This window comes from Alexandromys fortis, unplaced genomic scaffold, assembly GCF_014885135.2.
Source record: "Alexandromys fortis isolate MF-2015 unplaced genomic scaffold, M_Fortis_MF-2015_v1.1 scaffold_59, whole genome shotgun sequence".
Classification (NCBI taxonomy): domain Eukaryota; kingdom Metazoa; phylum Chordata; class Mammalia; order Rodentia; family Cricetidae; genus Alexandromys; species Alexandromys fortis.
This window is the reverse complement of record NW_026067943.1, coordinates 5,480,815-5,493,580: the sequence shown is the minus strand read 5'-3', so window position 1 is coordinate 5,493,580 and position 12,766 is coordinate 5,480,815. Positions and strand designations below refer to the sequence as shown.

Sequence of the window (12,766 nt, the reverse complement as noted above, 5' to 3'; positions counted from 1 at the left end):
AGTAGGTGCTCACCACGCAGGTCTTATCTCAGAAAGAATTCCAAATTTCTTAAGTAGTCCCAAGAGAAAGATACATTTTTACTTCATTCCAAGATGTTAATGTCTACTAGAGAACTCTAGTACATTGGTTTGCTTTGTCCAGCATTACTTCTGAGAGACATCTTAGGGTCCTTTGGCGAACCCAGAGCCGGAAGTGCCTCACTTTTCCCTTCCAGGACCTGAGGCTCCTTCCCATCACCCCTTGCGCGTCACCGCCCCTTCCTTCTTCCTCGGCGCTACCTGCGAGGTGGCTGCCATCTCCTTTGTGGTGAGTGTGCATCGCCGGCCATCCGCCCGTCTGTGGGCTCGGCACGGCCCGGTCGGCGGGAGGAGAGGCCTTAGCATCGCTAGGTGGGGCAGCCTCGGCGTCGGACTCGGCGCCGGCGCCGCAGAGGCGAGCGCGCACGGGCCGGGCCTACTGGCCGCTCGCGCTGCTACAGAGTCCGCCTAGGGCCAGGCAGCAACCGGGGCCGGTTTGCGCCATGCGGCCGGTGGACTTGGGGTGCCGCACGCCGTTTCCCCGCCGCTCTCCGGCCTCCGAGGTGCCAGGGAGCAGAGATGACGGCTGAGCGTGTTTTCGCTGGGTATTTAGTACGTGCCCGACAAAGCAGGTTGTGGAGGGAACAGAGAAGGAACCTTTCTGTTGGCGCCCCGAGGCGATCCGGGAGGGACACACTGGTGGTGTGTCGGAAGGGTGGTCCAGCTTAACGACCGCTTGGTTGTGGAGCTTTAGTGGGGTGGGATTTTCTGCCCCTTGCCCACCAGAGGGGCTTGCTGCAGGTGATAGGTCCGCTGCTGCCATTCATTGAGGTCGAAATGGCTGAGGTGACCCCGACCTCTTGAGATCGCGTCTGGAGAGTGACTAGTATTCTGCCAGCTTCGGAAACAGGAGGGAGAACAAGCCTAGCAGAGGTACCCATTCCATTCCCAGTTGGCTCAGTAGCTGGTGATTGGAAGACACTCTGCAACATCACTCAGGCCTTGGTCAAGCAGCTCCCCCTCCCTGGTTCTTCGATAACGTGGATCTGCCTCTTATAGGCATCATGGCTGCCCTCCGGCCTCTGGTGAAGCCCAAGATCGTCAAAAAGAGGACCAAGAAGTTCATCCGGCACCAGTCAGACCGATATGTCAAGATTAAGGTACGTGTGCGTTCTTGGGGGGAAGAGAGTGCGGAGGTTAAGTTTTAAGCACACATTTCTGGTGTCGCCTGTTCTGGGCAGTCCATTGATTAAAGTTGCTTGCTTATTTATTTATTTTCTGTCTGTGTGTATGTCTGCAAGTCAGAAGAGGGCACCAGACCTCATTACAGATGGTTGTGAGCCACCATGTGGTTGCCGGGAATTGAACTCAGGACTTTTGGAAGAGCAAGCAATGCTCTTAACCACTGAGCCATCTCTCCAGCCCCTAAAGTTGCTTTTAAAATGACATTTTTCCTGTGTGTGACGGTCCTTCCCATCATGTGAGTCCATGTGATCAGATTTGGGTTGTCGGCTTGGCAGCAGGCACTTCTGAACCATCTCTGCACCTGGCTTTTTTAAGATATATTTGTCTATGTATATATTTTATGCGAATGGGTGTTTGCCTGCATATCAGATGGGAGTGCTGGGAATTGAACCCAGGACCTCTGGAAGAGCAGTCAGTGTGCTTTTTTCCCTTGTAAACCTTTTAATTGCATTGTTCTTTTTCCTGCATGTGTGCCTGTGTCAGGTCCTCTGGAACTGGAGTTGCAGGCAGTTATGAACTGCCATGTGGGTGCTGGGAATTGAACCTGGGTTCCCTGGAAGGTCAGCCAGTGCTCTTAATTGCTGAGCCATCTCTCCAGCCCCATGTCTATCTTATCTTATTCTATGAGGCAGGACTTCTCACTGGGCCCAGGGGTCACCAGTCGCTGGCTGGCTGGGCTCACACAGCCGACTCTTACCTGATGCCTCTGTCTTAGGCAGGGCCCCGCCTTTTTTTTTTCTTTTCTCTGAAACAATCACAAATGAAAAGCTCTGCTGAATTCCGGTCTGAGTGCTCGGGGTGGAGAACAGGGCTTCATGCATGCCAAAGTTGTACCAACTGAGTCAGTCACACCCTCAGCCTTTGGTGTGTGTGCTTTGTGGGGCAGAAAACTTGGGTCTTTAGAAAGTGTGCAGTCATTGTACTGGACACACAGTCCTGTCTTATTTTGACCCATGTGTGTCTGAGTTTGTGATAGGTATAGGAAGGTTTGGTTTTGTTGGAAGTTTGTCTGAGCCACAGCCTTGGGAGCTTTTAGGGTTTTTTGTTGTTAAAAGTGTGTAAAGAAGTGCAGGCTTTTAATCCCAGCACTGAGGAGGCAGAGGCAAGTGGATCTCTGTTCAAGTCCAACCTGGCTTAAAGAGCGAGTTTCAGGACAGCCAGGCTACACAGAGACCCCATGCATGTTAAAGTGTATAAAGAAGTAGGAAGGCAATGTTACCAAGTGTGCCCTCTGTATGGCATATCCCCTTTGAATTTAGCCCCCTTCTGCCAAGTAAGAGCTGGCAGTTCGCAGAGACTAACTTGCCTATGTGTCTTCAGCGAAACTGGCGAAAACCCAGAGGTATTGATAACAGGGTGCGGAGAAGATTCAAGGGCCAGATCCTGATGCCCAACATTGGTTATGGGAGCAACAAGAAAACCAAGCACATGCTGCCTAGCGGCTTCCGGAAGTTTCTGGTCCACAACGTCAAGGAGCTGGAAGTGCTGCTGATGTGCAACAAGTGAGTTGGGCTCTGGCCTGGGTAGGAGTGGGCATGCTCTTTGTGGGAGCTTAGAGGATGCTCGTTAGGGAGTCCAAATGTTGCCTTGGTTGTGAGTGGGGCATGTGTGCTCAGGTTTGAGACCTGAAACAGGAGAAGAGGGAGGGGCTCCCTTGATGCAGTGGGTGTTCCGCGTGTTTATGGTCCTGTCTGGAACCCAGCTGTAGTGGTGTGAGATGAGGAAGGAGTCTAGCCTTGCTTGGCTCTGCTGTGATAAAGGCATTTGCACAGTGATGCAGGTATGTTGGAGCTGAGAAAAGGACCATTAGGATATGCAGACAATAAGGATATGTTCTCTGAGGTGGTTGGAAGGCAGATGGAGGGAGTCAGCATTTGGAGTTCTGTACAGAAGGCAGGTTGGTGGCTGGGTGTCCATGTGGCAGTGTTCTGTCTCTGTGGGTGCAGTGCTGTTGGTGCTGCATTTCTTGTGAATACACCTCATCTGCCTGAGAGCAGCTTGGCATTGTTTATCAAAGCCAGCAGGTGCACCTGCTCACTGCATACTCTCTGGGCATTTCCCCGTGTAACTGAGAAGGGGGAAGTTGAAAAGCAGTTGCAATAGAAAAACCCACTGAAAACAAAGTTTCTGGATGGTAGAGTCATGGTGGGTGTGTGCTGCTTATGGTTTATGGATGCAAGAAGCAAGGTACATGGGCTTCATGATCAAAGGGGTAATTGGCTCTGTCCCCCCAGATATAACCTCCAGTGTTGTAACTCTGTGAAGTGAGGGGTCTGTCTGGACTCAGGGTTTGCTGTCCAGCTGCCTGTCTGGGATTTCGTGGTCACTTCCATTACTGGGAATGTGCTCATCAGGACAGTTTATGGGCACTCTGGGGTAACACAGGCAGGGTTTATTGCTCACTCTACTTGAGCCTGTGTTCCTCATAGTGGTTGCAATGGAAGCCTTTGGGCTCCTGGTGGAAGAATTGTGGGTTAGTCACACAGGTGTGGGGAAGAACCTCAGGCTGGTGAGGATCCAGCTTCCCCTCTGGACCAGTTAAGTCTTGTCACTGCCATAGACCATGGCAGAAGCCTTGGTACCTTCAGGGCTCATTGAGCCGTTTGCCAGGGCCTCTACCTGGTGGAGGAGTGGGAGGCAAGGGGCAGGTGACCTTTTCTGGCGTGCTCCCTGCTCACTGGCATGCTTCTCTTTCAGGTCTTACTGTGCTGAGATTGCTCACAATGTTTCCTCCAAGAACCGAAAAGCCATCGTGGAAAGAGCAGCGCAGCTGGCCATCAGAGTCACCAATCCCAACGCCAGGCTGCGCAGCGAAGAGAATGAGTAGATGGCTTGCGTGCACGTTTTATTTGTGTTTAAATAAAACCACAAAAACTGCTGACTTGGTATTTTCTGCCCGTTTGGAGATTGGTCTTTCCTTCGTAGTCCCCGGTGGAACCTCCAATTTGTGCAGTCAAGCGGGGCTCAGGAAATCCCATACTAGCCTTGGTTGCTCAAAGATGGTGTGAGGAAGAGGGGAAAGAAAGGGCTTGGCAAACTGTGGGTCTGCAACATTGGGAATTCAGAGCCAAAGAAACCATGGAGTGAGGAGTATGGGGACAGCTGTTAGCGTGTCCTAAGATGTGATTGAGGAAGCTTTGTGGAACAGGGCTCCTGCTTAGCCTCACTCGGGACTGACAGCCACAGTGATTGAGAATTCATGAAACTGGCAGGTGTATTTCTGCCACATGAGATGCTGCAGAGGGGTAGTCTGGTTTTTGATTTAAGGTGTTCTGTAACACGCAGTGTCTCCAGTCCTCCACTGTTTAAAGTTAAGACAGTCCTCCACTGTTTAAAGTTAAGAGGGGTTGTGGCAAGGGACATAAATGCATTGCAGCCTCTCTTCTGTCACCTTTAGAATGAGGCTGCTCTAGATTAGATCCTGTGGACTGAAATGCCTTACAACACCATTGAATGCCCAGTGTACTACTAGCAGCCCTATTGATCCCCCACAAATAGCTGTGGCATGAACTGGTTGTTTTAAGGACTTTTCCTCTTGCTGTAGTCTGGGTTGAGCCTAAGGTAGTGTGCATGGCAGACAAGTGCTTCACCATTGAGCTGGTTTTTCGAGTAGCTTTGGAGCCTGTCCTGGAACTAGCTCTTGTAGACCAGGCTGGCCTTGCCTGGAGATCTACCAGTTTCTGCCTGGGATTAAAGGCATGCACCCCCCCCTCCCAGCTCCATTGAACTATTTTAATCTGGTGTTTTGCCTGCACGGATGTCTGTTCCCTGAGATGACTTCAGATCCCTTGGGACCGGAGTTGTTGCCATGGGGACTGGGGATTGAACCTAGGTCAATTGAAGAGGAAGGGTGCTCTTCCTGTGACAGCCATTTCTCTTGACTGTAGCTTTTACACTTGGTTTTACTAAATTGCTCATTATGACCTTGAACTTGGAATCCTGCCTCAGCCTCCTAAACAGCTGGGGTAATGGGTCTGGAGCATTTGCTCTTGCATTTTCAGGACCAAGTCAGCCTGGAAACTTGAAACAGGATAATCATGAGGAAGCAGGGCTTGGTGGTGCCTACCTGAGGCAGGCAGGTAGGTCTCTTGTGAGTTCAAGGCCAGCCTGGTCTATGAAGTGGGTTCCAGGACGCCTAGGGCTGTTGCATAGGGAAACCCTGTCTCAAAAAAAAAAAAAAAAAAAAATCATGTGAGGACTTACATCTGTTCTTTAATTCAAATCACAAAACTGGCCTCAGCCGGTAGTGGCACACCTTTAATCCCAGGCAGAAGCTGGCGGATCTCTAGGCCAGCTTGATTACACAGAAATGCTGCCCTGGGGGTGGGGGGGTTTAGGGGTGGTTCTGGCCTGTCAGGCTCGAATTTTCAGTACTAACGACTACACACCCAGGAAGAACACAAACCACTACACACTTTAGTTGCTGAGGTGAGAGGTGTTGCCCAAGCTGGCCTCAAACTCATGATCCTCCTGCCTCTGCCTCCTTCAGCAAATCCTATAGGCGTGCACCACAACCGGCGTGAGAGGTGTTTCAAACAGCGGGCCCAAGCCTGTCTAGTGATCACACCATCTTCCCTGGAAACAATTCTTACTAACTAGAAATGAGGCATTCTGAGTTTCTCGGGCCCAGACCCAGAGCTTGCCTGGCTCTACACAGTCCTGTCCTTGGCCAGGGTGCTAATTTCTGGCATTTGGAGTCCAGAGTGAAGTAGAAAGCCAACCCCTACAGTCGGATGCTGGCCTCTGAACTGGGGGTTGGGGTGCAGTGTAAAAGTGGTGGAGCATCGCCCCAGCGTGAGTGACTGTCCTGAGTTAGTGGGCCCAGCTCTGGCACTGGGCCCTAGAAGGCACTGAGGCTGGCTGGGAAGGACAGGAGAGGCCGAGGCCCTTGGGGTGGGAGGGGAGGTTGGTGGTGGGGACAGCTAGCTGAGTTCCATAGAATCCATGCTGGGGCCAGAGGCTGAGTCTTTCTGGATGCTCTCGAAGAGGGTAGTGAGCTCTGGGTTGGATCGGATCTGGGTAGAGAAGTCAGCCATACTGGGGCTCTTCCGGACCTCGGGGTTGGTCAGCAGGGCAGCCACTGCCCGCATTGCTGAGCGCTTCAACTCATCCTGCTTCTCCAGCTCCTGCTTCACAGAGCCAGCCTTGACCTGCAGAGGGAGACAGCGTCCTTACTGAGCCATGCCACCCATTGGAAACACACAGGTTTCAGGTTAATGAAGGCCTGATTTCAATCTGATTGACATGGATTTCATCTTTATCTGCTAATGTGTTACATGAAAAAAATCACAACTTTGGGGCTGGATATGTGGCTTCGTTGACAGAGTGCTTCACCTGGCATGCACAAAGTCCTGGGTTTGATGAAAAAAGGGACCTGTCCCTGCACCACATAAATCTGGCTAGTGGTACACAGCACGTAAGCCCAACAGTGGGGGCACGGGCAGGAGGAACAAGTCAGGTCATCTTTGGCTCTATGTTGAGCTCAAGGCCAGCCTGGGCTACAGGAGAGTCTGTGTCTTGTCTCCCCTTCTCGTCTCTTGTCCTCCTTTCCTCTCCCTTCCCCTTCCCCACCCACACAAAGAAAATGAAAAATAGCCAGACGGTGGTGGCATATGATTTTAACCCCAGCACTGGGGAGGCAGAGGCAGGCGAATCTCTGTGAGTTCGAGACCAGCCTTGTCTACAGAGCTAGTTCCAGAACAGGCTCTAAGGCTACAGAGAAACCCTGTCTTGAAAAACCAAAAAAAAAAAAAAAAAAAGAAAAAAGAAAAATAACGGGCCTGGTGTAGTCCCAGCTACGGGGAAGACAAGAGTGGTGAAGGAGGGAATCGCTTTAAGGTCTATCTATGGATCATAGTTATTTTTTGGTTGTTGTTTTTTTTTTTCAGATTTTAATTTGCTTTTTTAAGGAAAACAAAACCACTACTCTTGAGTTTCTCCTTAAAACTGAAATTCTTGGCCCTCTTCCTGGCTAAATCTTATCCTTTCAAAACTCAATGGGTGGGGTTAGGGAGATGGTTCAGTAGTTGCTGTACAAGCTAGAGGACCTGAGTTCAGATCCCACATAGGAGCTGATGCAAGCAGATCCCTGCAGCTCAAGGGCACCCAGCAGCTCAGCAAGAGACAAAAACAAAATGCTGGGTGTGGTAGCAAACACCTTTAATCCAGCGCTTGGGAGGCAGAGGAAGGTGGATCTCTTGAGTTCTAGGCCATGGTCTACATGGATCCAAGACAGCCAGGGTTACAAAGTGAAAGCACATGAAAAAAAAATGTGGCAAGGAAGACAACTGAAGTCAACCTCTGACCTCTAGACACACAACTCCCAGAAGTGAGTGTGCCAGGCTGTTACCAACATTACAACTTTCCATGACACCTTCACCCCAGATTCCCCTCAAGACCCGAGACACTCCCTATAAGGAATGGAGCAGCCAGCCAATCAATCAAATCAATGGATCATTCACAGGGGTCAGGCCCAGCTCCCCAGCTGGGATCGTGCAGCCAGCACCCAGGAGGTTTTAACGAAGGACTCTGAGCCTGTGAGGCTGTCTAGCCCTTGGTAACAGGAGAACATTCTAGAGTAGCAGGATGATGGAAGCAGCATACCACATCAGTACACACGGCACAGTGAGTAGGGACTAGACCTGCCAGGCACTCCAGGGCTCAGGCAGGGTGGGGCAAGGCATACCTTGGCAGTGCAGGTGGCTCTGAGCGGCTCGACGAGCCGGTCCACCCTCTGCAGGACTGGTGCAGGACAGAGGGCGGCCAGCCGGGCCAGCATGATGAAGGTCAGCATCTGCCCAAGGAAGCAGAAGGGACTCTTAGTGAGATAGACTCCAGACCCAAGGGAAGAGCAGGCTTGCACCCCACAAACCCACAACCAAGTCCTTCCAGGGCCCTGCTCAAGACTCCCACTCTTTGGGTCTTAGAAGATGTAAATGGTGATGCTGAATCTTGCCAGTCACTCTTAGCCCTGTGAGGATGGCTGAATAACAAAAGACACAGGGAGGGGCAGTTCCCATGCTCACAAGCCTCTGGCATGGACCACAGCAGCGCCTCAGCTCCCACTGACACTAGCTTGGACGTGCTGCATTTAGATACGGCTCGAGTGTGCATCACAAAAGCCCGTGTGCTGGAAGCTCGATCCCCAGCACAGCAATGCTGAGAGGAGTTCAGCAGTGGCTAGGTTACTGGAGATGGTACTGTTGGAAGGCGTTAATTTGGGTCTCAGAAGACCTGGGTTCTCACGAAAGTGAATGATAAAATGAGCATCCTCACGCCCGACTCAGTTGCCTGCCCTGTGACATCACCAGAGTCAAGCAGATCCAATACCGGGCTCTGAGCCTGCTTTTTGTTGTTGTTGTTGTTTTCGAGACAGGGTTTCTCTGTGGTTTTGGAGCCTGTCCTGGAACTAGCTCTTGTAGACCAGGCTGGTCTCGAACTCACAGAGATCCGCCTGCCTCTGCCTCCTGAGTGCTGGGATTAAAGGCGTGCACCACCACCGCCCGGCTAGCCTGCTTTTCTTAAGAAGACCCAGTCGCAGCTTATTTCTTCTCTATAGTAACAGAAAACAGTCGGCTGTGGTGGTGCACACCTCTGATCCCAGAACTCCGGAGGCAGAGGCAGGTGGGTCTATGTGAGTCCAAGGCCAACCTGATCTACAGAGCGAGTTTCAGGACAGCCAGGGCTACACAGTCAAATCCTTTCTTGGAAAACAACAACAACAAAAACCCACAAAAAAAAAAAAAACTAAGTAATAAAAACCAGAAAACAGACTAGTCCAATGGAAATCTGGGAATTTACCTAGCATTAAGGATTGTTTTCAAAAGGACCAACCATTTTTCTTGTAAAATCCCTTAATTTTTAAATGTTGGTAACAACTGAAACAATACAAAGCAAAAATGGCATAAGCCATTTCAATACTAGCAGATTTGGATCTAGTTTACCCAGAGTGCACACCCTGAGAAACATCTACAACCTGGTTCCTTGTTCTTGACAGGAAGTGGTGTTCTCATGGGGTGCCAGCAGGAGGGACAAACAGGCAGGGACCTAATGGTGTCTGGCTCCCCTTGCTCTGAGCTGGGCCTGCATCTAGAAGGGCACAACTTACTCGGATGTCATAGTGGTCCTTCAGCCCATCCTCCACGTGGTTCAGGTACTCGCAGATGTCCAGCTGGCCCAGGCAGCTCTCCAGCAGCGAGTACATGCACTCGAAGGCTGCCTTCCTCACGTCCAGCCCGTCATCCACTGTATGCTTAAAGGGCCCCATCTCCACCTGTAGCAAGGAAGGACACAGAGGTTTTGGGGGTGCAAAGCCCCTTTCTTAATTTCTTCAACTCACCCCACCTGCTCAGCATTGTGTCTTGGCCCCAAGTCATGCCTCACGCTAGCGAGCTTCAGGAATCAGCTCAGCTTGTGGCATCCCTTCTCCCAAAGGCCATACCCCTGAGCAGGCAGAGTCAGGTCCTGTGGGGTGTGCATGTGTGTGTAGGACTGGTGGGACCAATTGGAGTCCTGGCCTTCAGCTGCTCTTCCCTGTCTAGAGCCTTCTAATGGAAGTTACTAAAAGCTGTGCTTTGCCTGGAGGATCAGAGGATGGGATTTTCACCTGTTGGCCATTGACTGCAGAGTATTTAAGCCTCCATGGTGCTATTAAAGAGGGGCTTTTGGTACCAGTGTTTGAAGGTCTGTGTGTCGGTCTGTCTCTGCGTGTGTACTCTCAACCTCCAGCCCCTTGCCCGAAGCTCGCGAACTGGGTTCTAGCGCATAGAGCACAGACGGGGGCTGCAGTGCGCGGGCGCGGCATAGGACCTCAAGTACACTGAGCACATGTTCTGCAACTGAGCTGCAACTTTTGCCTGACAGATGACATCTTACTCGAGTCCTAAGGATGTCTTAGGAAGGTCTGGGGATAAGGCTTGCCTAGCACACAAAGACCCAGGTTTGATCCCCAGCACTGAGTAAAGAGAACATGATGGCACACGTCTGGAACTCAGCACTCAGGAGGTGGAAGCAGGAGGAGCAGAAGTGCAGGGTCATTCTCTGCCTAGGCTACATAAGATTCTGTCTCCAGAACATAGTGAACACCTTAGGAAGAAGATGCTGTTAACAATCCCACTCAACAGACATGGAAACTAGGTTCAGAGAGGTAACGATGTCTTCAAAGACACACAGCTGGTGAATCAGAACCAGACTCAAAGAACCAAGTCCTCTGAAGATTTAACCATGAGATCTGGCTTCTAACAGTAAAGTTTCTGCCTTAACCGCAACTGAAATGCCCTTCTTATAGAAACTTTCTCCAACCCCTCTCGAGATCACTGCTTCCTCCTCAGCCCTCCACAGTGTGCTATGGGATGACTTGGCTGTCAATCACCTCAACTTCCTACCCCTTTAGCTCTCTCCACCAGTCTGGCCCTCCTAACCCCCTCTCTACTGGAGGCCAAGCTGAGCACCACGGTGGCAGAAGCCAAGTACAGGGTAGCTGTCTGAGTCCTGGAACTTGAGACTCTGGTGGATTGACAACAGTTGCTGTCATTACAACCCAATAATGCTACATGCTTGACACCTGAGGTTCAGGAGCTTGGGTTTGGTTAGATTGTGGATTTCAGAATGTTTGCTCATTCAGAGACACCCTGGAGAAGGGACCGGAGTCTAAACACACACTCTATCTATTTATGTCTAATAAGCCCCTCTTCATATGCCTGAAGACAGTTTCAGATATTTGTAGGGTGCCTACACTTTAATTAGAACCTGTCACAGGGTGTCACAGGTGCAGCACATTTGAGGACTAGGATGCTCATGCTGACCATGCCCCACTAAGCACCAGAGCTGCCCCGAGTGCTTAGGGCACGTGGTACAGGCATGGTGGTTGTCCTCACTTAGCTCCAGAGGAAACTTAGCTCCGAGGGCACTGGGTTGCCCTGTCTGGGTCACAGGGGGGGGGGGGGGGGGGGGGGGGGGGGGGGGTGAGGGGTCATGTGACCCTGACGCCTGTGTGAGCTTCACTCCTAGAACTCAGTGAACCTTGACAACGAGGCACAGGACAGCAAACAAGGGGCTAGGTCATGCCAGGTGCCCACGATGCCCTATACCTCTCGGATGAGGTCCCGGCGGATCTTAGTCTCCTGGTAGAGAAGGGGTAGGATGTCATCCAAGAGGTCCCGGACCAGTGATGGTTTATTGTGCACGGCTGAGTTGAAGAAGGTGAGTGTGGCCCGGCGCACGTTCAGGTCTGGGTCCTGTAGGCTCTCCATGAACTCTGCTGCAGAGGGACAAAGAAGGATGTAAAAGCAGGACACAAAGCCACCTCCATGCTATACCTGGTGACCCAGGCACCGTGAGTTGTGCAGGCTGGAGGGCAGACACGTCCTGGACATCTACCTAAGCCAGACACACAGCCACCCTCACAGGACACGTTAGAATGTGTGGCTTCCTCTTAGCAGGATTTTTAGGAGTAGCAGCTTCGGAGCACAGGGCTGAGGCTGGCACAGAAGGACGGTTTGTTTTGAGACAGGTCCTCACTGGATAACTCCAGTTCCATCCCCTTAGCCTCTGGAGTGCAGGATGTCAATGGGGTCTGAAGTGCTAAATTGACGTAGCTACAGGAGCTTACCTGGACTCCACAACTCCTCTGACTAGGTCTTTTGGAGAGGTTTAATTTGGGAATCTGGACCATGTTTTACTTATTTGGGATAGTATGGATAGTATGGATGGAACCCAGGACCCTGGCACATGCTGAGCACACGTGCTACCACTGAGCTGCATCCTCATCCAAAAAAATAGGAATACAGAAACGTGATTGTCTCCACTGAAGCCACGTAACCTGAGAGAAAATCACCAGCCACGTGGGCAGGCATGCTGCTGTCATGGGACCCCTGATGTATCCCACTGGGAGGAACCGCTGTCTTCTAGACGAGCAGGTCTCAACACTGGAACCTGGGGCCCTTCTCATGGTGCTATGTCGGCTCCCAGGGTTCCGGCTTCTGTGAGAACACAGCCTAGGAATCTGACAAGTCTGAACCATCTCTTGGGACTCAGTTTCCTCATTTGTAAAATGGGACCAATGTCCTTTACAGGACTGGAGCTATGAGATTTAGCTGAGGAGTTTTTACTCAAGGGCATCTCATGGTATCCAACTCAGGAAGCTCAAAAACTGAGGCTCAAATAAGCGAAGGGTGGTGGCACACGCCTGTAATCCTAGCACTCGGGAGATAAGGCAGGATCAGGAGTTCAAGGTTACCCTCAGCTATATATATATAGTGAGTTTGAGTCCAATAAGGGCTATTCAGATTCAGTCTCTAAAACAAGCCAGCCTTGGGGGCTAGAGAGATGGGTCAGAGGTTAAGAGCACTGGCTGCTCTTTCAGAGGACCTGAGTTTGGTTCTTAGCACCCACATGGCAGCTCACAATCATCCATAACTTTAGTTCCAGGGGATCCAATGCCCTCTTCTGATCTCCACAGGCACCAGGCACACACATGGTGCACAAATATGTACAAGTGAAACAC

At 51.2% G+C, this 12,766-nt stretch overlaps 2 protein-coding genes and 1 non-coding gene across 5 annotated transcripts in view; 2 read left to right on the top strand and 1 right to left on the bottom strand.

Annotated features, from left to right (window-relative positions):
- Window positions 1-224: 224 nt before the first annotated feature.
- On the top strand, window positions 225-4,141 carry Rpl32 (ribosomal protein L32). The gene is made up of 4 exons (XM_050148487.1): window positions 225-307; window positions 1,078-1,178; window positions 2,584-2,765; window positions 3,961-4,141. Exons 2-4 carry the CDS (start codon window positions 1,083-1,085, stop codon window positions 4,088-4,090), a joined length of 408 nt encoding a protein of 135 aa, XP_050004444.1. The 5' UTR covers window positions 225-307; window positions 1,078-1,082; the 3' UTR covers window positions 4,091-4,141.
- LOC126505581 (small nucleolar RNA SNORA7) lies at window positions 873-1,012 on the top strand. Its single transcript, XR_007592935.1, has one exon. It is a non-coding gene; the product is annotated as a small nucleolar RNA SNORA7 (small nucleolar RNA).
- Window positions 4,142-4,585: 444 nt separating the features above from the next.
- Cand2 (cullin associated and neddylation dissociated 2 (putative)) overlaps window positions 4,586-12,766 on the bottom strand; it is a 31,328-nt gene continuing 23,147 nt past the window's right edge. Inside the window, exons 12-16 of one of the 3 annotated variants that reach the window (XR_007592921.1) lie at window positions 11,352-11,521; window positions 9,371-9,535; window positions 7,949-8,056; window positions 5,679-6,413; window positions 4,586-5,422 (exon numbers count right to left, since the gene is read on the bottom strand). Coding sequence is in view for 2 of the 3 variants with exons in the window: in XM_050148486.1 (XP_050004443.1) it covers window positions 6,186-6,413; window positions 7,949-8,056; window positions 9,371-9,535; window positions 11,352-11,521 (671 nt within the window). In the remaining variant the exon portion in view is untranslated. The other 2 variants (XM_050148486.1, XM_050148485.1) reach the window with 2 other exon arrangements.